This window comes from Halichoeres trimaculatus, unplaced genomic scaffold (genome assembly GCF_033239565.1).
Source record: "Halichoeres trimaculatus isolate MK-OKI-2021-1 unplaced genomic scaffold, fHalTri1.1 fHalTri1_scaffold_10, whole genome shotgun sequence".
NCBI lineage: Eukaryota > Metazoa > Chordata > Actinopteri > Labriformes > Labridae > Halichoeres > Halichoeres trimaculatus.
This window is the reverse complement of record NW_027437187.1, coordinates 28,555,135-28,579,412: the sequence shown is the minus strand read 5'-3', so window position 1 is coordinate 28,579,412 and position 24,278 is coordinate 28,555,135. Positions and strand designations below refer to the sequence as shown.

At 42.1% G+C, this 24,278-nt stretch overlaps 2 protein-coding genes across 5 annotated transcripts; one reads left to right on the top strand and one right to left on the bottom strand.

The window, feature by feature from the left end:
- Positions 1–89: 89 nt before the first annotated feature.
- On the top strand, positions 90–8,765 carry sergef (secretion regulating guanine nucleotide exchange factor). Its single transcript, XM_074678358.1, has 11 exons — positions 90–160; positions 436–574; positions 916–1,068; positions 2,261–2,355; positions 2,448–2,508; positions 2,588–2,701; positions 2,799–2,861; positions 3,479–3,637; positions 3,720–3,883; positions 5,204–5,240; positions 7,656–8,765. The coding sequence occupies exons 1-11, from the start codon at positions 119–121 to the stop codon at positions 7,832–7,834; spliced, it is 1,206 nt and encodes a 401-aa protein (XP_074534459.1). The 5' UTR covers positions 90–118; the 3' UTR covers positions 7,835–8,765.
- kcnc1b (potassium voltage-gated channel, Shaw-related subfamily, member 1b) lies at positions 5,944–24,070 on the bottom strand. 4 transcript variants are annotated; one of them, XM_074678348.1, is made up of 5 exons: positions 22,442–24,070; positions 15,989–16,904; positions 15,310–15,483; positions 11,679–11,715; positions 5,944–6,627 (listed from the first exon to the last, which is right to left on the bottom strand). In XM_074678348.1, the coding sequence occupies exons 1-5, from the start codon at positions 23,003–23,005 to the stop codon at positions 6,576–6,578; spliced, it is 1,743 nt and encodes a 580-aa protein (XP_074534449.1). In that variant the 5' UTR covers positions 23,006–24,070; the 3' UTR covers positions 5,944–6,575. The 4 variants fall into 4 exon arrangements, with proteins under 4 accessions (XP_074534449.1, XP_074534450.1, XP_074534448.1 ...); XM_074678349.1 differs by lacking the exon at positions 11,679–11,715 and having other exon boundaries at positions 22,442–24,069; XM_074678347.1 differs by lacking the exon at positions 5,944–6,627 and having other exon boundaries at positions 9,041–11,715; positions 22,442–23,932.
- Positions 24,071–24,278: the final 208 nt, after the last annotated feature.

The window sequence follows — 24,278 nt, the reverse complement described above, 5'->3', positions numbered from 1 at the left end:
CATGCACAACAGTTTATCAGAGTAAAATCTTAGCTCCTACAACTTCTATAAGTTTCCTAAACGTTCAGACATTTTACGTCAGTGCCGCAAATCAAGCCGTGATTCAGCAGTGTACTCCATGGAAACGAGCTCGCGTACTGAGTTTTGTTTACACGCGTGGGTAAGTTCGTTATCTTCCCCATTTGAGTGTAAAAGTGGTATTTGTATGCTCGTGTTGTATATTCTTATCAAATACTCACCTTACACAGACTGACAGCGTCTTAAGGAGCGTAGCGGAGCACTTTTGTCAACGTTAGCTTCATTATTAGCTTCACTCCGGCTAACAATGTACAACGTGCACGAACAGCCGTTATGATCTGTTTAACGGTTAACCGTTGAGTGAATTGGTCTGCGTTTTTTCTAAAATGATTGATAAACTTTTGCCATGTCTGTCAGGGAGCCAACAGCTACGGTCAGCTGGGGCAGGGAAATGTGGAGGACCAGTTAACGCCCCGGCTCTCAGACACGTCTCCTTTACAAAATAAGACAGTGCTGGTTGTTATCGGAGGCGGAGGTCACTCTGTGGTTACTACAGGTAAGATCCTTAAGTGTACATCTCTACAGCAAAGTCATTCAAGAGCCTCTGTTCACCGGTTAACAACATGTGTTCAGCTTTATGAGCTAAATAAGTCACATGGCGCACCCTCGTGGTTAAATAGACTTACAAACCCTACTGTTTGTATTGGCTTATATGCCAGTCCTCTTACCCATCCCATTAACAACCATAAAACACCACTTTAAGATTAATGTTCTTTCCACAAAAATATTTAACTTAAATATTCCTGTTGAAAACAACCATAACTTCTAATTCGACTTTCCATACTAACAATGAATGTCTTCTGTTGTTTCCAATTGTTAATGTTTTGTGCTGAACAGAGGATGGAGAGGTTTTTGTTTGTGGACAGAATCACAAAGGCCAGCTGGGACTTGGGCACAATGCAGACATCTCTACTTTTCAGCTTTGCCACAGCCTGAGCCAGAAGGTCACCAAAGTAGCCTGTGGTTGGGATTTTACACTTCTCCTGACTGGTGAGCTTCTTTTCAAACCATGCTGTAATGTTATGTTCTAAACTGAGTATGAAGGGATTTGATAGATTTACAAGACAAGAAAAAGTTGTGTCTGGTTCTTTTTTCAGGTTAAGGTAAATTTGACATTTCATCCAGGTCTCACAGTCTCCCAAGAGTCTTTTAATATTCAAAAGAAGAGTGGAGAGGTGCAAAATTTAAAGTGTTTGATGTCTAATGTGAATTTTACATTCAGATTTTTAAGCACCTCACTTTTTCTGACAACCTTTATGGAGATGCTAAATCCCTTTTCCATCAACACCGACAGTGCAAAAGCTACTACCAAATGGTCGAGTAACCATGATACTGCTGTGCTTGATTGGCCAGCCAATTCACCCGACCTGATCCCCGTAAAGAATCTGTGGGATATTTATCAAAAGGAAGATGAGAAACACCCATTGCAAAAAAATACAGACCAGCTGGAGCTGAATATCAGAGCAGCCTGGACTTCATTAACACCTCAGCAGTGTCACAGGCAGATCGCCACCATGCCGCGCCCCACTGATGCAGTAATTTCTCATTTTGAAGTCCCAACCCAGTACACTAATGAACATGTTTTTCAGAAGCTTAACATGCCTATGTCTTAAATGCCATCAAATTTATCTGGGGTGCTGGAATTCTTTTTTTCATGAGCAAAATTATCTAAAAGAAGGTTATCAAAATATTGCACTTTGCATCTAATAATGATAATAAATAGAAAATGATGAAAAGTTTTCCTTTGTGTATCATATTTGAAAATAAAGAGTGTTTCCACCCTTTTTCTGAATATTTAAGCCACACTTGTGTCAAAAAAGTAAAATATAGAACTAAGTGTTTGATATTTTCTAGTGTCTGGTAGCACTATACGAGCAACTGAGATAAAACCCACTTTTCACTAATGTAGGGCTGTATTGTAATCAAACTAAAACTCTTGCCTGTGATTACATCAAATCTTTTAAATATCTGCTTTTCTTCTCTCATGAACTGCAGGATTAGACACACAAATCTGCTAATTACTGTTGCCCTAAATTAAGCAACAGCTGGAGAGGTTCCAAGGAGACTGCTCTCTACCCACCCTCCTTATATTCTGTACTTTCCCACACGTTGCTTCAGGAACTAGTACAGATATTTCCAGGTTTATAAATATGAAAGAAATTTATTTTTTGTTTCTTTACAGACTGTGGTCGGGTGCTGTCATGTGGCTCCAATGCGTTTGGTCAACTGGGTGTTGGACAGACAGTCACACACTCCTCAGATCCGCTGCTTGTGGAGGTGAGCACTTGAAAACCTACTTGTCAACTTCACTCCAACTTTACCTTGCTTTTTGTCATCAGATGTCACTGTTTTGTGGTCTTTTGTCACAGAGTCTGAAAGAGCCAGTGGTGAGTGTAGCAGCAGGGCTCAGACATTCACTCGCTACTTCTGGTGAGCATTCATAAAAAAAAAACGCAAATTTCCTTTTAGGTTTCAATTCCTACACATTAATTTTCTCTTCCACCTTCAGACTCCGGATGTGTTTACCAGTGGGGATGTGGACTCTTCAGTCACGCGAAGCGGGCACTCAGTCCACATCCTGTTCCATTGTACCTCAACTCCACAGTGCCCTGTGTGGTACCAGGTTAGTGGAACATGAATGATAAGAGAACATAATGCAGTTCAGCTGTTCATGATTAACAGTGTCTCTTATGAATCAGCTATTTGTGCCTTTGTTACAGGTCTAGATGAGATTACCTCACACATGGTGGCTGCAGGCTCAGTGCACTGTGTGTGCCTCACAGGTATGAATCTGGGATACATAATGATTATTTCATACGTGCTGAAATTGAAAACCTTTACTAACACGGATAGCTACAAGCCAGCACATACACTCAATGAAGCACAAGGTTAAAAAGAAAGGTTGCTTTTGCTTTGTTATTCTATGTCTTGGCATCCCAGTAAGATATTTGCACCAGAATCAATAAGAAGAGGCTGCCAAAGTGGCAAAGACTGAAACCCTCTGTCTTAACCTGAACCTCCCAGTTCAGCTTCAGGTTTCTGTTCACTCCAGCTGCTGTCAGCTCAATCAGTTTTTTTTTCTAGTTTAGATAGAGGACAACGAACTTTCAAGCAAAAAATGCTGGGCTTTTTATTCTCTTCCCCAACCTGCAGTTACACTGTCAGATTGTGGAAGTGAGTCTTGTTTGTTCAGTAACCAAATCAATGTGCAAACTCATGACTTATTTGCTCTGGCAGACGATAATTCAGATTTACAAACTGGTGTGGCAAAGCCTCAGTTGACTTTGTCATGTTCAAACATTGTCTTTTAACAAGTAAAGCAGCACCTTGCAGTTACTGCTCCATCCTCCTTTGCTTCCTCTGCTGGATGATAAGTGACATTGCTCCTGTCTGTGTGCAGGAGATGGAGATTTGTTTGTATGGGGCAGCAACAAACACGGCCAGCTGATCAGCACAGAACCCTTTGTGTCCTCTCCCTCTCCTGTGAAGCCCTCGCTGCTGGGCGGAGAGAAAGTTGTGAATGTGTGGAGTGGGTGGACACACATTGTTGCTCAAACAGGTGAATTAAGATAGCATATTGAGTCAGAGCTGCTTTAAAATGCAGTCACGGGGTCTTAACATAGTCATCTGACATTTTTTAGAGAGTGGAAGAGTTTTTACATGGGGCAGAGGAAGTTATGGACAGCTGGGTCGACATTCAGCCAATCAGAACCCAGATCAGGAGTCATCAGATCCTTCAGCTGAAGGTGGAGACAAGAAGTGTTGCCTGCCTGCAGAAGTTAAAGCCCTCAATGGAGCAACACAGGTAACGCTTCTTTTTGTCTCAGAAACTTGTGAACCTTTTGTGATTTTTTTTCCCCGCCCAACAGTGACTCTCATTGTTGCTGCCGTCTTCATCATGTTTTATAAGAAAAATCATGTGAGTCCTGTAGGGGGCAGCAGCCCATAAAAAATACAACAGCTGATGTTTGTTATGTATGAGGTAAGACAGGATGCCAGTGATCGAGAGCCAGGCGTGCTAAGAGCAGGTTCCCAAGGAATAGAATCACTACACCCTGCGTCACACACACACATACACACACTCCCAGAGGACCACTTACATCCAGTGAAGGCGGGGTTTCTTTTCCCATAAGGCCATTTATGTGTGAGCATCACAGGACTGCAGCAGTTAACCTGAAGTCTTAATGGCTAGAGATAGTTGCCAATAAAGGAGATGTCAGGGACGGGCAAGGGCAAGCTCCGGAACACTCCTTCACTGAGCGCTGATCATTGCAGCAATGCTGGCGCATGTCAACGTATAGTTACTTTGGGTGTGCAAAGATGGATTAGTAAAGCAGGCTATGAATCTTCCAGTCCACCCTACCATGTTACTCCTCCTTACACACAGATGTTACTCGGTAATCTGTCTCATTTTTATGAGGCTACTGAACTTCACTGGAGGAGCTGTTTTCCTGTCAGGGGTTCAGGAGTTGGTTATTGTGAGTGGATCAGAGCTGTGTTGTTTATAAAAAAAAAGTGTTGATTCAAAGCTGTTCAGACTGTTAAAGCAAGGATATATTCACAGGGCACAACAGAAAAGTTTCAACCGCCCAAGCTTGCATCTATGGGGCTCAGTCTCCTGATTTTTGTGGCATGCAGGAGCAGAATTTAAATCTGCCCTTTGATTCTTGCAGCAGGTATAAAGGGGAAGGATTGCAGAAAAAGCCCATTAATTTGTAAAAAGGTTTTTGCCAGCAGAGACCAGCACTCCTGCGACAGTTGCATTAACTCTTCTAGACAGCCTCGCCGTGTGGTTTCGCTTTTAGGAACACTTAACTGATAAGGTTTTGCTCTGCATTATGATGTCTGGGTGTGGAGTAGAGAGTCTGAAAGAGTCTAATGCAGTTATTGAGTATATTAACTCTTACATTCTGCTTTTGTGCACCCACGTTGCATGCAGTTTTGAATAAAAGTTGGATGACTAGATCTTGACACATGTGTTTTTATTTCACTTTCAGAGCAGGTTTTGTTACAAAATATTTCAGTATCCATGTCGGCATAACAATTCTTGGATATTACAGTCCTAAAAGTGCTTTCTGCTCTTAACATGCATTTTCAACTCTTTTTATTTGTATTTTCTCGACAGATCGCCTGTGGATCAGAACATAACCTCGCCATTGTAGGTAAGTGTGTCGTCCAAAACCTCCCCTTGAGCTTTTCTTCCCATGCTTAAAAACTAAATAATTTGCCAGTATCAGAACATTTAATGATGCAGGAAAGTAGATAAAATTTAGAACAAGGTTTTTAACACAAATGCACTTTAAAATGTACAAAGAGGAAAAGAAGGCTCTGAGAAATTAAGCAGAAATAGTTTGAACTCACTGGTTAAAGAACGTGCAAGCAGCTGGAACGAGAGACTCCACTTATGGCCTGACGTGACCGCAGCATCTACTGCATAAAAGAACAGGGAATACACACAGGCACAGCTAAACTGTTTCAAGTTATCCTCCTCCCTGTACTAAAGAGTTAGTAAGGAACAGTCGAATACATTACAGTTAAACATCAGTGTGAAATATTAATCCTTCTGGTAATGCTGCAGAGGATTTCTGAGGTCAGCTCATTGCTCTGTGGCCTTTTGCATCAGGAAGTAATTACAGCACAGATAGATGGTATCACTGACAGAAGCAATTACTTGAACAAGCCTGTAAAAGAGCTGAATTACACACACACACATCTCCAAGCATGTTTTTCCTGTTGAAGATTGTTTGGAGAGCAGTCTGAACAGAACAGAAAATAGACATCACAGTCACATCCCTTAAAAAAACATCTTAAACAAATAAATCTAGGATGGTTTGATTTAATCATCTGATGAAAAGAGGAAATAAATTTGATTCTTTGAAGGCTCGCCAAAAGTCTCCTACTCTCCACTCAACAGTCGCCTTTTTGGAAGTAACATTTTTTGGCATTAAATTTTGAACACTGGCCCAGTTTTTTTTACATCAGCATGAATATAAATACGCACAGGAACACTGAAACATGAGCTCCATTAGAGAGGAAATGCTTGACGTCGCTGGTATTTTGACAAGCAAATGGCCTTCCACTTTCAATGTTCTGACCAATTTACAGTTAACTGGATGTGCCATTATAATTAGGGAATGGTTAACACAGGCTGTCCATCATAATGACAGGTCTCACAGAGCACTGCTCTGTGCTGCCACAAGTTCAGTTATGTGATGAGAAAGCAGAACCAGTGCTGGGAGAGCTCAGCTGAACCTGGTGCATCTCCCTCCTGTGCCACGCTCTCCTCTTTTCCTCCTTCTGTCTCGAGCGCAGTGGCAGGAGCAATGAAATAGCAAAACAGGATTGGAAGCAGAGACCTGAGTGCTGCTATTTCTGGTGCTGAAGTAGGTCAGGCAGAAAGGAACGAAGAGCATTGCATGCTGCTGCTCATGATATCTGTTGCCTGTTTAGCTTTTGCCCGTTTGCACTTGAGGAGTTCTCCTCAAGTGTGAAACTCATCATCGGTGGTCAAGGTGGGGCCAAAGACGCTGTGGGCACAGCTCATCCAATCTGGGGAAAGAGTTTTGTTATGTGAACATCTTGAACTCAACAGGGACGTGTAAGGACAAAGAACTCAGATCAGATTTTAAAAGTCATGCTAACAAAAGGCGCCTGCTGCTAACTTCACTATGTTGTTAATCTTGAGTGAGATTTAAAGTGAATGTAAAATCAAAGCAGGACTTGTTGACAAGGATTTGGCTTTTGGTTCGAGTGTCTTGATTTTAAAGCCTTTCTTTGTGCAGAATATTGTGCAGGCACTTTGTTGCCATGGAAACACTGATGTGCTGTACTCCAGTCAGTGAGTCCATGAATTAGGCACAGCACCAAAATAAGGCTTTTTTCCCTAAAGAACAAATCTATTCAACAGATTAAATGATATAACCAGGATGTTTTCTGAATAACCTAAATCAAAGATGCCGTTCTAGAAAACATGCAGTGTTTTAAAAAGCTACATGTTTGTGCTAATATCTCACTCTGACATAAGCTGCTGGCATGATATCCTGGTCGTTAACTGGCCAAAGCATATGTGTCACTTGGCAAGTCCATATCTTTTGAAGCCACTGAGACAAACCAGAAACGCACAAAGACAAAAGAAGCCGCACGGTGTGGAATACATGAAAATGATGGCATGAGAGACACACACACACACACAACTGCAGGACAGGGAAAGCTTCAAGATGTGTTACCCTTGAGAAAGCAAGCTCGCTTCTGTTGCCATGGCAATGGAGCCTATTAGGTAACTGTGTTGCCATGGCACGTGTCTCCTCAGTGATGCAGACCTGACCACACCCACCAACACCTCACCAGCTGTGAAAAGCAGGGAGTCTTTATTACTGGCGGAGTGTCAATGTAGAGAATGGGGAGGCTCTGCATGTGTGCATGTATGTGCGTCTGTGTCTCTTGCATGCCTTTTGTTTTTCTTGCACCCAGACTCTTTTTTTTCACTAGACTGCTAATTTTAGCCCACATGGTACGGGGTGGCAGCCCGGCCTCTCTGCTGTCAGTTTTAGTGACCCCCCCACCCCTCTTCTTTTCAGGGGGGAGCCTCCTCTCCTGGGGCTGGAACGAACACGGGATGTGTGGGGACGGTTCACAGACCGACGTCCTTCAGCCGCAGTTCCTTTCAGGGCTCAGACCTCTTCTTATTGGCTGCGGAGCTGGACACTCAATGGCTGTATGCGCTGAGATGACTGACTCTGCAACAATTCCACCTTAGTCACACTGAGACATCATCATTTTTAGCATGATGCACTTTGATTCACAGAAAACATGCTGGATACGTGAATACATATAACTGGTTTTTGTGGCCTGCATACTTTCAGTTACTTCCAGTGCCTTTGGGAATGAGATAACTTTCATCTTCTACTTGAGCTCCTTGAAAGGGTCAGACCTCCAGTCGTCATAAATGTAGCCATGTGCTCAGACAAGGCTGAGTTATGTCACATGAGGACATAAGCCATCATTTCTCTGACCAGCCCATCACTTTGATGGACATGATGGAGGCAGATGGCTTTGCAGGACATGGCCAGCGCTCATGGCTCCTGGTCCACCTGCCATCTTTGTCCTCTCGTGTGAGGCCATAATGCAGCATGTGAGGGATGGGCTAGACTGGTGCTATAGCTCCATCTTCCCCATGTCAGCTGTTTTATTGCTGTGATCCTGAGTGTCAGGAGGCAGTCAATCTCTGCGCTTCTTTCTGAAAATCTCCTGGCCATCTTCATGATTTACCTCTAACACAGCATTATTTTATCCTGACGCTGTCCATCATTACTTTGTGCCCTTGTCAGTCTGTGTCATAGTCTTTGATGTTCTGTTAGTCTCGTTTGCACCGCTTTTACACTGTATACTTCGTTAAGCCCTCCTGGGAGAAGTTCGTCCGCTGTGTTTGACCCAACTTGCATATTTATGAGCTGTGAGCGCCTGCAGTGCAGCAAAGCTGGACCAAGAGCAGGTCTGAAGCCTTTTTTTATGATCCCGGTGTAATGAAAGGACCAAGAATGGCTCAAGGTTTATACTTTTGGAACATTTTTAGCTTTTAAGTAAAAACTTTTTATGCAACTCAACAAAAAAACTTTATGTATTTCTGAATTTAAATAAATGTGCTTTTACCTGGGTTAGGTTGGAAAAATAAATGAACACTCATTGAAAAAAGATAATTTCTGTGTTTTTTTATTTATTACTATTTATTGTACAAGCCTGAACTGTATTTGTCAAAAAAGACACAAAAATCCCTAAACAACAAACCAATCAAAGATCACTGAACACCTTATTGAGATAACTAACCACAGAATACAGTGTTCAAAACACACACTCTGAACTCTCACTAAATGGCACACAGTAGTTGCCTCTTTGTTGAGTAATTAATTTGTTCCATGACAACAGCTGTTTGAGTTTATTGTGTAGGTGTGTCTATGTGTGTGTGTGTGTGTGTGTGTGTGTGTGTGTGTGTGTGTGTGTGTGTGTGTGTGTGTGTGTGTGTGTGTGTGTGTGTGTGTGTGTGTTTGTGTGTGTGTGTGTGTGTGTGTGGTGGACAATGAGTAGCACACTGTCCCCCCCACTTGTGCCGAGCTCTGTTGGCAGATTCAGACCTGCTGTTCCTGACTGCGCACAGATCCCAGTAGGCTGTTGGCAGTGTGTATGCAGTTGTTTGGTAAAAAGTTGGTCCCTTTTCACTAACTTTTCTACTCAAACAGTGAAGTTGTACATTTGACTGAGTGGATCTCCTTTTTGTTTGACGATACGTGTGATCAGTGCTTGCCTGTAGAAGCTGATGTGTGTGATGGGGTCCTTCTATCTTCTTTCTTAGAGTACTAAATTGATACTTGTTTTCAACAGCTGGTGACTGATGACTCATTTAAATAATGTATATGATTCATCATGTCTGCTTGGCTTTACTAACACGATGAATGGTGAGAAGAATTTGCATAACAGAGGCACTTGTCCAGTATAATGAGTCATGATTTGGCATTGATAAGTAATACATAATGATATAGATGTTTCATGTATACAGGAAAATAATGATTAAATTCTTCATGATTGTCAATTAAAGTGTAAATGCAGTATGAATCTCTGTATTTTGTATATAAGCTGCAAAAGCAAATCAAACTTTAGCTTTATAAGAAGATATGTAAACATTCAATTGGCATCCAGTTTGCTGTAAAAGTCTGTTAGAAATAAGCTGGAGGTTTAACATTCGCTATACTAGTTACATTATTCAATAGTATACCTTATTCACAAAGTGACCTTCTCTTCTCGTGTCGTGCCCAGGGTGGTAAGCTCAAATGCTGCATTGAAGTTATTTTTAGGTTGAGTGTAAAGTGCGGGATAAAGATGAGGAATCAGGGATGTCATTGGCCTGGTGCTTTGAGATCACGCCCTTTGTACAGAGGCTATGATCTTTGTCACAGCAGTCACAGGTTTCACTTGCAGCCATGACCCTTCACTGGGGCCATGTCTCTCTCTATCCCACAAGTTTCCTGTCCCCTCTCAGCTGTCCTATCAATAAAGACAGAAAGACACCCCAAAAACACTTTAAAAGAAAAAACTAACAAATTAGTCAACATAAAATGAAATCTTCAGGAGTAAATGTTAGCATTTACCACTACTGAGCCAACATAAACATTGACTAGAGAACTTAGCCCTCTTGATGTTTAATTCTTCAGGAGTAACTCTAGTAAGCCGATTTAAGGTAGCAAATAATTTAAAAAGACCACATTTTCTGGTCAAGCGGAAACTTCTGTTCTAAAAATATGAGGCAATGCAGAAAGGCTAAAAACTGGGGCAGTAGTAGCTCAGTCCATTGGGTCACTGGTTCAAGTCCCAGCATGGACAAAGATTGAAAATTTGGCTGATAGCTGGAGAGTTCTCACCATAATTTCCTGAGCACCGTCGAGGTGCCCTTGAGCAAGGTACCGTACCTCCCAACTGCTCAATGTTGTACATTTGTTTTACAGTTTGCTGTGGAAACTGTAAAACTAGGTGTCAGCTTGAGGCTGACTCCAGAAGTACCGAAACCCACATACACGCGACACGAAGCCAAAGAAGCCCACAGCTGTTAGTGTGGAGGCTCAAAGCCTCATTCACAATATGCCTCCACCAAAAATTTGCCTCAAAACTCCATTTCAGAAAAAAATTGGGTGACGTCTCAGAGGCTACTTTCATTTATCATACAGTCTAAGGTTATGATATATGTTGTTTTCTTTGAAATATTACAAGATCTCTCATTGGTTCTTTCTATTTTTTTTCCAGTCAACTTATCAGGAAGTATCGAAATTATTCAAAAAAGTATCAAAGGTCTTATGTTTCAATTACAGACTACATTGGTACAACACTTCAACAGCATTTGAGCTTCCAGACCTTTAGCCTGACATCAGAAAAAAGCGTCTGCTTTGTGAATATTGTGGATATCTTAATGCATACAGTTTTTAATGCCTCATTAGTACAAGAGTTGTGTTTTTAATTTTTTAAGTATGAACATCTATTTTCTTTTGTGGATGTTATCTCTTTGATGCTTGAAAACATATCAAAGGAATGTCAAAAGTTCACTGGTGCAAAAAAGTGCAAAAGTCTACAAAGATGTGACCATGACAGTGCAAAGTTAACAATTTGTTTTTCAGTTGTTTAGTCTGGCTGACATGACAAGTGACAGGTTTTTGCTTGAGAAGTGGGGCGTAAGGGTCGGTGGTTAAGATCGGAGCAACATTTTTTTTCTTTCAACAGAAGAAGCACACAGATATTTGATGATCACTCAAAAACATTGGTACACACAACTTCAGCACACAAAAAAGCGTATTTACAGCACTGGCACACACCAAAAATAGGCACACAAATTACAACACAGTAACCAGTCACAGAAACTGAGCTACATAAGGCTTGACAACAAAACTTCCTCAGTGCTACATCTATGCTGAGTTTGTGATGCACAGGTTGTCACTGTCACACCCATTTAAAAAGACTAAGTAATACACACAACAATGCTACAACACTATCAAGTGGGTGATGGGCCATTATGGGTCATACACATAGTGGTAGGTACACCATGGTTCATAACACAAACTGACTCTGTTGGTTGTCTGCTCCGGTGCTGTCGCTGGGTCTCTATAAACATATAAAAAAACAATAACAAAAATAAATTATTACACAAATTATGTAGAATGGTGGAAATGATGGCGATGATGGATACCTCTGAGGTGCAAGGAGAGGTGGGAAATGACACTAGCTTGGAGAGTAAAGAAAATGTGCTCCGTTAGTTCCTCATGGTAAACCTCGGGTTTACCATGTGTATCCCATGCGTTAGCCAAGGCATCAGACAAACTGTCTGTGTGCAGAGGTTGGACTCTGAGTCGGTTAATACACATGCCCAATCATGCTGCATTTTACATGTTGATGTACAGTAGTCGATCAGTGTCATGCGACTCTGTGTCATGCTCTCACAGTCACCTTGTTTTTTATGCTCTCTTTGACCCCAGGCACAGATAGGAAAGAGGGTCAAACAGCCTTTGGAAGAGGAAGTTGTATGTATGCATGTGCAGTTGAATAAAAACGGAGTCTAAAATGCTCATTGTGTATAAAATTTATTTCATGCAAGGACTTATATTTACATATTTTATTTGAATACTTTTCTGTTGCATAAATGTAAAATACATGCATTTACCTTTCCCCAAGTAGACCCACATCCCATACTGTGTCTTATTGTACTTTTTTTCCCCACTTGAATTGCATGAGCATATAATTCACCTGCATCTGTTCACATCAAATTTTCACAAGGTTTTTTTTATTTTGTTTTATTTTCAAATATATAACGTCCATTAGTAACCACAAGAGACATGACTGCAAATGTGAAACTCTGCTCATTCAGAATAGAAACAAAACTCAAATGACTTGCTATACTTATTTCTTCTTCTTGAAGTTAACCTTTAGAATTGGTCAAAATAAAATTTGTTAAAGTGCCCTGAAAGAATTGTGCATAATTACTGGGACAGTTTCAATACATGTAACAGTAACAGTATTGGTGTTTTTTTTTTAAGTAAGACATACAGACAGCAGGAGTCGTCGTGACAACCCTTGCTGACAGTAGTTTAGTGTTTGTAGTCCTGTAGAGTTGCCTGGTCCCCTCGCATAGAGTTTTGTGCTTAGTCGTAACTTTTTCTCTGGAAATGGGGACTTTATAATAAGCTGGTGAGCTACGTTTGTGCCATCTTAAAGGTTTAACACATGTCTTGGATGGCGTAGGAGTAATAACAAAAGGGGATTTTTTTTTCACTGTTATCAAGGTTTCAAGTGTGGCGCAAAACCTATAAAGTGCACCCTACAAAATAAAGCTTTCATCACACTGTTATGAGCATTATATAAAGTGTGTTAATGCTACGCTAGGAGCTCTGGTGTAAAATTGTGTTGATTTGTTCCTCACTTTGCCTCGCCATGTAAGAAGGCACCATTGTTTTATCATTATGGCCTTAGTTTAGGCGCCACAGCTTTAACAAATTGCTGCCGACTACTGATAAGGTTTAAAAACTAATACCTACTTGTAAACATATCAGTATAAAACTATTTATGCTCATAACAGCATTAGTTGGCTTTAAGACAAATTCTTCAAGTGAAATCATGCTATTTTTGTCGGAGGCCCCAGTCAGATAAGTACAATAAAATAAATGTAATGTTTTTGGGGAAAGGCAAAGAATGGCAGCTACATAAAAACCTCTGCTATGACTGAGTCTCTTGTAAAGCTGTCTCAAAATGCATAACAAACGAAAAAGCTTCAGAATCTAAAGTAAGAATGTTTTCTTTTTTCCTTACACTTACTGCGTTAGCTTCTTGTTGAACATAATTTCTCATGCACTTCATGCAAATGAACAAACAGTTTGAGTTCTTTTAACATTAGACTTGTTCATCATTAGTTTCATAGGAATTGTCACCATCTCTCTATTGCATTGGACATTAACAACACGTTTTCTTTTTTTCTTTTTTTTTGATGGCCACTCAGATTACACGAGTCTCATCTGATTGCACTTTCAGAATAATAACGTCTCTACTTTGCAACGTACAAAGCACTTAGCAGGAGCTCCCTTAACAGCTGGCAATGATACCTTTTGGATATGTTTCAAAGCCATGTATATTGTTTGCAGGGGTTACATCTTATGAAAATTTCTTTCACAAAATAGTAAAAAGCAGATGAGATAAAAAGTTACTGGCAGAAGAATATGCGAGATCAAAAGCAACAGAGCAACAGGCAATGATGTAAACACAGGAAAAGAGGGGAGTTAGCCTGTGGTAGAAGTTAAACAGTGCTTTGTCCGCAACTGAGGTGACCCATGCAGAGTGGCATGTGTCAGTGTTTATAGTCATTCAGGATATGATGACACACCCAAGGAGAACACTTGGGAAGCTCAATTTTTAGCACAGTTAAGATACAGTTTTCAAGAAAAATAAAGAAATCAAAAAATGAGTAAAGCAGGAGCGAAGGCAAGTGTAAAAGCAAAAATTTGACAGGAAAGATAAGGAGGAGGAGTGTGGACTGGCCTTCCAATGGCATTGTGTCTGCTACTCAACCATGCTACATAATGGATGGGATGGGAGAATGTGAGTGCTGCATTAGACAGGGTGGGCTGCAGGGCAGGGCGGACACTGAGGACACTCCAGAGGCATCCCCGCTCATGCCAGACATGCTGTTAAGGCTCCAAGGCTTTTCATAACCTTCAGTTGAAAAACAGAGAACGTTCTGAGTACACTGCAGCTTTGAATCCATGACAGACTGTTTTTGGTGTTCCTCACTGGTTGTACTACACCTGTTGCTTTCTTGTTTTTGACTCCAGAGAAACAGGTCAACACAGACTTGAGACAGATTATTATTCTCCATGCATTGAGTGCATCAGGAGTACAACAGCATGCACCGGGTGGTACTGGAATGGTTTGGAGTATAACACTATAAAAGACTTGTAAAGGTAGGCACTCTCAGGCAGGGAATGTATTCAAAGCTACAGGTAGAATTTGATAGTTTTCATGTGCTGACTACACACTCAGCTCCAGACTTGGAGGGATGTTTTGTAGCTTATTCTGTGTAGGTAAAATAAATGAAAAGTAATTTTTAAGAGTAAAAATCTAAACCAAAATTGAATACTTGACTTCGGCCTTCCTCCATTTGTGTTGTGCTCCTTCACCAGACTGATAGCACCCATCAGCAAGACACTTCATGCACCGTAATGGTCAAGAGCAATGTACTCATAAGTCAGGATCCTGCATGGTATTTATCATTAAAACACATATACATACATGGTACACGCATAGCACATAAAACACTTTTTAGGCATGTAAGACAACACATTCTAGATCATATAAATCTCGAAAATAGCTTTCTTACTCATAAATAGATGGCGATATTACATTATGCATGGTATCAAAAAATATATTATGTAGATGTGGACAAATATTATTGACATTGTGGTGATTGTGCTTGGCCTGAACAGATGCTAACGTTAATTGTACTATATACATTTCCCAAAGGGATGATTGAGGGGAAGCAGTTGCTGTGAGTGTGTGAAGGTTGTAAAAAGAGGTCTGTTTGTATCTGTGAGTATGTGCCTTAGTAAAACTGAGGTGTAACACTCAGCAAAGAGGGAAAGAACGCATCCTGGCTAAGGTCTATGGGGTGTCAGTGTCTCACAGGGGCCTGTGATTGGCTGTTACTGTACGTACCCCTCCTCACTCTGCCCCCTGTGTGGTTGGGGCGTTCAGCAGTGGTGACCAGGAAGCAGGGCCGCTCTCTCTCGCTGGGGCTGAAGATTTCCTCCGGAGATATCGCCTGGTCTATATGAGGGCAATCCTCATTGGCCAGAGCTGCGTTAGCTGCCTCACCGTTCAGTTTGGAATCTTGTAGAAAAACCAAGAAGAGGCAAAACAAAGGGAAAAATCTAGTTTCAAGTGTCTTTTTTTCTTAATATCTATATCTTCAGTTTTCACATTGAGTGTCCTGAGGGATTAACCCACACAATAAGACCTTAAGTACTGTATGGCTTCTGTCTTGATGTTTGCAGCGCACTCTGTTCATCTATTTGTTTTGAGCACAAACCTCATCAAAGGTCAATACATGTTGGCGTCAAGTCTAGCCGAGGGATTCAGAGAGATTAAGTCACCCCGGCATCTGCTTACATGTCCCCAACAATGAATAAAATGGCAACAAACAAAGAGTGACTCACCACATCGAGAAATAAGTCAATAAGAAGGCTACACACATACTACCTCGGCTCTTGCATCCAAAAATATGCTTTCCATTGAGAAACTCATTGAATGAATCCCATGTTAAGGTCACCATCTGATAGACATTGGATATATAACAGCAATAAGACATCAACATATCATAGTGCTTGTTTCTTACCTTGAAACTTTATCTCGAAAACGTCATCATGGGCGATGGGGCTTGGGTGTTGGGAGCTGATGCTTGTCTTACAGAAGTTTGGAGAACCTGGTTGGGGTGCCCGAGGGATATGCCTATTTTTTTTCTTTGGTAGTTTCTGTTTTGCCATGGCCAGCGAGTAATACATTCCAAAGTTGTTGACGATCACAGGGACAGGCATTGCAATGGTAAGCACACCGGCCAAGGCGCACAGGGCTCCAACCAGCATGCCGGACGTTGTCTGCGGGTACATATCTCCATAGCCGAGGGTAGTCATGGTCACCACAGCCCACCAGAATCCGATCGGGATGTTCTTGAAGTGCGTGTGTTCGCTGGCTCGTGGGTCGTTAGGGTTAGCTCCGATTCGTTCAGCGTAGTAGATCATAGTAGCAAAGATGAGGACGCCAAGAGCGAGGAAGATGATGAGGAGCAGGAACTCGTTGGTGCTGGCCCTTAAGGTGTGGCCCAGAACCCTTAGTCCCACAAAGTGACGGGTCAGCTTGAAGATACGCAGGATTCGAACAAAACGGACTACTCTCAGGAAACCCAGCACGTCCTTAGCTGCCTTTGACGAGAGGCCGCTGAGGCCGACCTCCAGGTAGAAGGGCAGGATGGCCACGAAGTCGATGATGTTTAGGGCGTTTCGTATGAAGTCACATTTGTTTGGGCAGAAAGTTATTCGCATCAGAAATTCAAAAGTAAACCAAACCACACAAACTCCTTCAATGTAGGTGAGGTAGGCCGCCGTCTCAGTCTCCTGGTAGATGTGCTCGATTGTAACGTTGTTCACCATCTCGAGCTCAGTGCGGTTGATAATGGGGTTGAAGGCCTCATGGGTCTCCAGACAGAAGGTGGTGATGGACACCAGAATGAAGAAGAGCGAGGCCAGAGCCACCCACTGAGCAGCGAAAACATGGAGGATCCAGGACAGAGGAGACAAAGGAGACAGAGTGTGAAGGAGACGGGGGGGAGAAGGAGGAACAGAGAGGAGAAAGGGCACAGTAATTCATGAGGGGTTATTAAACCAAACAATCCACCAGCAGCTCTTAGCAGAACACAATGCAATTCAATCTCATCTGTAAGACAGTGTCTTCTGGTTTTACAGTGACGGTGGCATTGACTTTCCCTATCTCACTCCCCCCTCCTGGGCTGTCTCTCCGCTCTCTACATATCTTGATTCAGAAGTGTCATTGTAAAAGGGACAATCAATGCAAGCCTGACAATCTCGCATCTCTTCCCTCAGCTGATCTCAAGGTCACGGCATGTTCAAGGGTATGCTACATGCAGAATTACAAAGAGCCGCAAGCAGCAGCAGGAGACAGGACATTAGTGTAAACCCTTTGACTAAATTTAGCCTGGACTCTTCCCTTCAGCATTACCAGTGCAACCGGCCTTTTCTACACAAGGTCATGCTGCCTAGATGATCACACCTTGGGAATCACATCCAGCTAAGAGGCTTACACAGACTCCTATGAGAAACATATATCTCCCTTGATGGGAAAAGTGCACGTTAGCCTTCATTAAGTATTGATTAGATGATCATATTTCATCACATCTGGGCTCTTGTGTTTCCAATGTATACTACATGGATGTAAAAGATACAGTACGCTCTCGAGGGGTTTGATTGCAAACCCCGCACTCGTGTTATCCTCCTCTGATCGTGCTGTACTGTCTGTGCCACAGTGAGCTGTACTGGATGAATGGGAGTAGCCAGCTGTATCTTCAAAGGGGATCTGCAGCGAGTAGATAGTCGGGCTAGTAGACAGAGGCAGACAACAAGAGAAGATAGCTACTTAATCATCATACAGATCACCAAAAGTTGAATCAATAGCAGCTTGTCTGTGCATGAAGATGTCTTTAAGAGAGTAAGTGATGCTCTGTAGTGCTTCTCAAACAAATGCTCAGACTTATTAAGCAGCTGGAAGAAGTATTGAACAGCACTGAGGGAGGGAGGCACGTCTGGGCATGAGGAGGTCTGACATATATTCCATCCAGCAGAGGAAACACAGTCTTAATCAGTTGAGTCTATCCACAGTGTGTCACTAAGGCAAACACGCAGCCATGATGGAAAACAGGTCCGCATCCAATCATCTCATCACTGGCAATTCATCGCATTGTGACGAGGAAATTGCTGCTGCTTATGAATGTCTGCTTCCAACCCATGCTGGTATGATAGTCCAGAGGGAGACAGTGTGCTAGCAGAGACTACAAACACACACACACACACACACACACACACACACACACACACACACACACACACACACACACACACTGACTTCTATTCTTTCAGCAGGCTGTCCTCTTTGTTCATTGAGACAAATCGTGCTGAGCTAAAAGAAGAGTCAGAGTTTTAATGAAGACTAGGGTCATCATTTGATTCAGCACAAACAAACATGATAAAAAAAGGTCTTAGAAACACTGACACACTGGATTAATGTTTTTTTAAGCTGCAGTGATTCTCTGTCCTCATCCTCTTTGTGTGACTGTCTTCTCTGTTGTCCAAACTCTAATTACTGTCGATAAAATAAAAATAGAATGTGGACGAAAGGGATGTTTGATATTTTAATCCGAGCAAGCAAGGCAGTCTTGAAAAAGTGCCTCAACAAGCTAACCTCAAGCTTCTGTTTGCGTGGTGTTAGAGAGATTTTTGTGTCAAATCTTGAGGCATTAGCACTGTGTGTGAGGTGTTAAGGTATTGGGTTGCGTAATATTGTTGTTTTGTCCACCCCCTCTACAGTATGTGCTGCACAAAGTAACAAGTACATCCTTGAATATAATACCAACAATTCTATCACAAAACAGAGCAGATTGAAATCAATAGTGATGCTCTGACTTGTTTGTTTTCAGCTGCTTCGAGTTGATTTTAAAAATGAAGACTAGTGATTGTATTCTTTCAATAAAGCAGACCGACAGTGAGTGAATCAGACACTGACATTACCTTACAGATGCAAGACAAACCCATTATATTCATGCTGGTGAAGCTGGCACAGATTGTCGTTTGATTGGAGGAATACACTGAAATTTTAACCAAACTGTCTTTGATTTGTAAAAGTTCTGAATTTGTTCTTGCTTTACTATTAATCTGAATTGAAGCTGGATTTCAGGAGCCATTCAGTATGTAAACTTAAAGGCACTGTGAGGACTATCAAGAATCTGTAGTGTTTTTGGGACCATTTCCCATGAGCACCATCACTTACAGTTGCAAGGACGTGACTCTTGCCGACTCATGCATTTGTTTTGGAAGTAATTGCATGGAGAGCAGATCTTCTTTTTTTCTTTATTCAAGACAAATTTTTACAGAGTGCAAAGCGATAAAGTGATGTGTTTATTTTTAGTTACCTATCTGTTGTTAGAAACGTAACAGCAAGCAAACTTTGTAAACTCAGTTTGTAGCATAGTTTAGTGTGCTGGACTATATGTTTAGTGTTACTCACAGCCCCATGCTCTAAGACGTGCCCATAACATGTAATAAATCCTGGTAACGTCCTGCCAACTCCAACCTCACCAAGCAGAGCTAGCATAACCTCACTCTTCGTTTTATTGATAGACTTTCAAGTTTTAACAGACCATTGCAGAATAACTGCTGCATGTGGGTTGGAATGAACATTATCATAAACAGTTTAACCCGTATTTTAGGGGCTGTTTACACAACAAGGGTGAAACGCAAAAGTTTTGTTACGTTTTGGCCTCGCGCTTACACAGAAACGGCCTTTCAGACACCCTAGAACGCAAACTTTTGAGAACGGCCTCCAGAGTGGGATTTTTCTGAAACACTGCCGACACCACTGCCGTGTAAACAATAAGTCGGCATTGTCAGTGGAAACGCTTACTCAGGGGTCTGCAACCTGCGGCTGTGGAGCCTCATGCAGCTCTCTAACTCCTTTGCTGTGGCTCCCTGTGGATTTAAAAAATATCAATGAAATACAGATTTTAATTCATTATTGTATTGTTTATTAATTATTTGTGTTATTAGTTATTTATTTTTTTTAACTTTTAGCAAAATTTTTGAAATTCGTTTTTTGTAGACTTGTTTTTTTTATTTAGAGATTATTCCAAATTTTTAAGATTTTGCAAATGTTTAAATTTCACTTTTTTTCTAATATCTGCATTTTTTTCTCCATTTTTTTAAAGATAATTTAAAATGGAGCAAATTTGTTAAAAGACAGTTTTTCAAATATTTTTTGCAAATTTATGAAATTTTAGAACAGTTTTGAAATTTCAAATTTTTGGGAATTTAGGCATTTTTTTCTTTTTTTTTGTATTTAATTTCTGTAAAAAAAAATCTGTGAAGATAAATTAGATTTTGTGGCTCCTGAATGACTTTAATACAGGTGAGCTGGGGCCGAATGGCTCCTATGAAGGTAAAGGTTGCAGGTCCCTGCGCTAACTGTTTTTATACAAAATGTGCATATGTCACTCCACTTCTGCTCTTAGCATTCACCAATACACCAGATGATCGGCTCGACTCTACTTCGGTGGAGACATCCCAAAAGCGGCTTCTGGACGAGACAGTTATAGCACCACCTACAGGACTGGCATGCTTACTACAGCGTTGCCAGTTCCTCAGCGTTTCAGTGTAAACGCAATTTTTTTTTTTTTCCTGCGTTTTAGTGTTTTTGGATGAAACGTTGTCTTGTATACAGGGACGGTGCTCCATCACTCTTCTTTTTGCTTGCATCTGCTCTTTTGTTCTTTATCTTTTGTTACTAAAAAATGAAACCAAGAAATCTTTTCCTTCAAAAAAAAAAAAAAAGGGCAGATTTTACTTCTCAATGTAAAACTTTGCCAGCTGATGAAGTGTTGTCTTAGTGATTTTCTATCAGATAATTTGATTTGTGTTTGACCCAACCATGTACTGTGAAAAACAGCATTAGAAAATAACTACTTTGGTGCTGGTTATATTGTTTTGAATTGTAGATTTTTAAAAAAAAAAGGAATTTTATGAAAATAAAACAATTTCAAGATCCATCATGAAGTCCTTACAGGGTTTTTAATGAAAACCAAGGGAGTTTGGATAACTGGATCGTGAGAATTAGACTCAGCTGCTGCTGTGATTGGCTGAGTTTTTTCTAGCATCAATCGGCGATACAACAAAACATCCATCCCAATCAGACAGCACACTTGTGATCAATCCTCATACTTATGGAAGACTTTCATGTTAACCACAAATTCCTTCTGACACACTGTCTCTGCAAACACTCCTCAAAGTATCAAACGCTGCATCTCATTAGACCGCCTCTTCCAGTTAATGTGTCTTTGTGACACTTGGGAACGGTGTGGCTAGGAGAGGCGGGGTGACAGGCAATGATTGTCTGTTCTTTATTGGCTTGTTCTCACTGTGGCTGTCAAACCACAGTCCTGCAGTTATATGCAGTGACAAGGGTTTTCCATTGATGGATCCACTGTGAATAGAGGCTGTGATTAACTCTGAGGCTCACTTCTAATTAATCTTCTTCCACTGTCTTGGTGGAGCTCTGTCAATCTTTAATCTCAGCTTTGTCTCACTGGCTGTGAAATGTAGGACGTCTGAGGAGTTTTCCCTCTTTAGGAAATTTCTCTGCATTCAGGGTCAAACATAATTCAACTCTACGAGTTTGTCGGTTAAGTAACCTTGCTTGCAGGAGGAGTGGAAACATGTCAATACAGTTTACACTTCCTGGACAGACCTGATAAGTAATTACACCAATCAGTCTGCTACATCTGTTACACCAGCAGGCAGCATAGAGACCTTTGTAGGGAGCACTGGTCATTTCAAATCATAATCTGAAGGTGTAAAATCCTTTCATCCTCACTATGCAGAGGCATTGTGCCCAGATGGAAAAGAGCCTGCTAGAAAGAGCAAAAATGTCCTTTCAAACAGCAACCTCATTTTTGTTTGGAGGTCTGCCATTAAATTCTAGTGGTGCCAAAGATCTGCTTTCCTAATTTGTACCTGACCTATTTAACCAAAGCACCAAGCTTCCCAGGGATCCTGGTGTCCTGGAAATATCAATCCAAGGACCTGTAAGAGTCACAATCAGGGTCCTGTGTCCTCTCCTGTGAGATGGAGGAGGTTTGGAAAGCGTGTGAATTGTTTTGAAAGATGAGGTCTTTTGTTGACAACACCCCCATCCCTCATCCCTCAGCCCACCCTCCCCCCTTCTGCGCCGTGGAGACCCCTGGGAGGGCAATTTCAAGGTCATCAAAAGCCCATCTGAACCTCCCAGATCCATCAATCTCTGCTTCATCCTCCATCCTAGAGACAGCAGACACTTTCACAACTAGACTTCTTTTCATGCAGCAGCTTCGACTGCTCCAGATCAGCCAGTAGATACTTTATTTTACTCTTAGCTGTTGCTGTACCTACTTTAACTCCAAATGAAGTTTATATCAGAGGTTTAAATTACAGAACAAAGTTAAATCTACAAAAAGAAATAACTTAAATGAACTCACCCTTGCATATTTAGAGGAGTAAGGGTCCTCAAACAGAGCCCAACAATACTTCTGCCACCGGCTCCACAGGCTCCCACTCCTGGCGTCATGTGTGTCCCCCTGCGCCAGCCTCCTTGTCATCTCATCCACATCATCCTCACCATGCTCCTGCTCTGGCTCCGTTTCATCGTTTACCAGATCTAACAAGCCTCCCCCACCGAAACTATCAAGGGCCTCCTCTGCCTCCCGGTGCTGGCGATAGGTCATCCAGCAGCAGGGCTCCACGTCTGTCTCATCGATGCCCCAAAAGGCCAGCTCCTCCTCGTAGAGAGGCCCACAGACATCAGCTGGGCAGTGCAGCTTACCTGTCCTGTAGTAATTAAGGATGTGTGCAAAAACGCCAGGGTGGCGGTCGAAGAAGAACTCCTCGATCTTGGCGTCATAGTCAAAGTGGTTGGGGGCATCAGGCTCTGCTAGCCAGGACAAGCGAGTGCCAGGTAGGGTGCGCAGGGTGCTGCGGTATGTCTGATGTCTGATCCCTCCCACGTTTATCACAATGCGATCCTTGTCGTCGCTCAAGCCCATTGCGTCCCCTAGGCATTTCTCCAGTAAGTTCCCTTCATCGCAAAGGTAAGTCTAGGCGCACAGTGTCCCCATGCACAGCAGATATCAACAATTATATAAGGAAAGCAGCGCGTAGAGGCAACCTGTCGTGTCTCACCAACTATGAAAGAAAGACTTGACGCGCATCAGGCTACGTCCCCTTTAAACCCTTCAATATTTTCTACAAACACCTGCAACTGAGGATCCTACGCGCGTATAGCTGCCGGAGACACTGGAGGGTATAGAATCGAAATCCAAAATGATCGCAGCCAATGGCATCACATCAAGAATGGACGTCACATCGTCGCTACATCCAAGATGTCGAGATAAAAAAGCTGGCACTGTTCCCTCGCGTCAGCTCATTGGGCTCCCTAAGTTTCCAGTGATTGATCCGATCAGTCCTGAGCAGGTTTATGACTTTCACAGCAAGGTGACTGCGGTGGTGCTGAGCGGACAGCGCCTGATGGAGACTCCTCGCCTCAGCTTCCTTCTCTGCCTCCTCTGTTTGTTGCTGCCTACAGACTCACCTCCTTCACACCGACGCGCAGCCCCGCTCCTTCTCTGCGTGCAACGACACTGTGGGCTGCAGCAGGTCTTTGTCTCAGCGGAGAGATGATCACCTCCTCAGAGACTTTCCTTGTCATTCATACATTACTAGGTTGAAAACAACACTCTGTTGAGAAGCAGGGCTGAGCTATTTTCTGTGTTGCTTTGCTGAATAAAAAAAAATCAGATGATGATGGTGGTGATGAGAGGGCGACAATCCTCCTCCAAAAAAACGCCCAAACTGCCTGTTATTCACACCGTGCCCAGCTCTTCTCTCACAGCAGATGGAGCATGCCCAGTGGAGGAGCCTGCATTTGTTCAAACACGCTGTCAAGTTGTCCAGTTACGGTTGTCGTATGCATCATCGCCGCACAATTTTCTTTATCCCTCTGGGAATCTTTACGCGTAGGGGCGTATTGGCTCTCAGTCAGCAGGGGGTCATTTTCTTGACGCGCAGCTGGCTGGAGAAGGTGTGACCTGGAGTCATGAACGCGCAGATCCTCCTGTACAATCAGGAAGTCTGGTCATGTTCCTGCCTAAGGCTTCAAGATACACAGATGAGATGGATAGCCTGTATCTCCTTGATTGGAATCAGAGGGCAAATGTTTTTGCTCTGACTTAAAGAAATAAACAAAGAGAGAACTGAGTTTATTGTGATAATCTTTGTGCAAAATAATTGGTCTCCACCTGTGATTGACATACCAGCAGG

Excerpts from the sequence above, each read along its gene's own strand:
- kcnc1b (XM_074678346.1), bottom strand. The coding sequence starts at position 23,005 with ATGGGCTTGAGCGACGACAAGGATCGCATTGTGATAAACGTGGGAGGG. Across the intron at positions 16,905-22,441 it reads ACTCCTCTAAATATGCAAGG|TGGGTGGCTCTGGCCTCGCT; the intron begins GTGAGTTCATTT and ends TTCGCTGCTCAG. Across the intron at positions 14,311-15,309 it reads AGGGGGCAGAGTGAGGAGGG|GTTATGAAAAGCCTTGGAGC; the intron begins GTACGTACAGTA and ends TTTCAACTGAAG.
- sergef (XM_074678358.1), top strand. The coding sequence starts at position 119 with ATGGAAACGAGCTCGCGTACTGAGTTTTGTTTACACGCGTGG. Across the intron at positions 2,356-2,447 it reads CAGATCCGCTGCTTGTGGAG|AGTCTGAAAGAGCCAGTGGT; the intron begins GTGAGCACTTGA and ends CTTTTGTCACAG. Across the intron at positions 5,241-7,655 it reads ACATAACCTCGCCATTGTAG|GGGGGAGCCTCCTCTCCTGG; the intron begins GTAAGTGTGTCG and ends TCTTCTTTTCAG.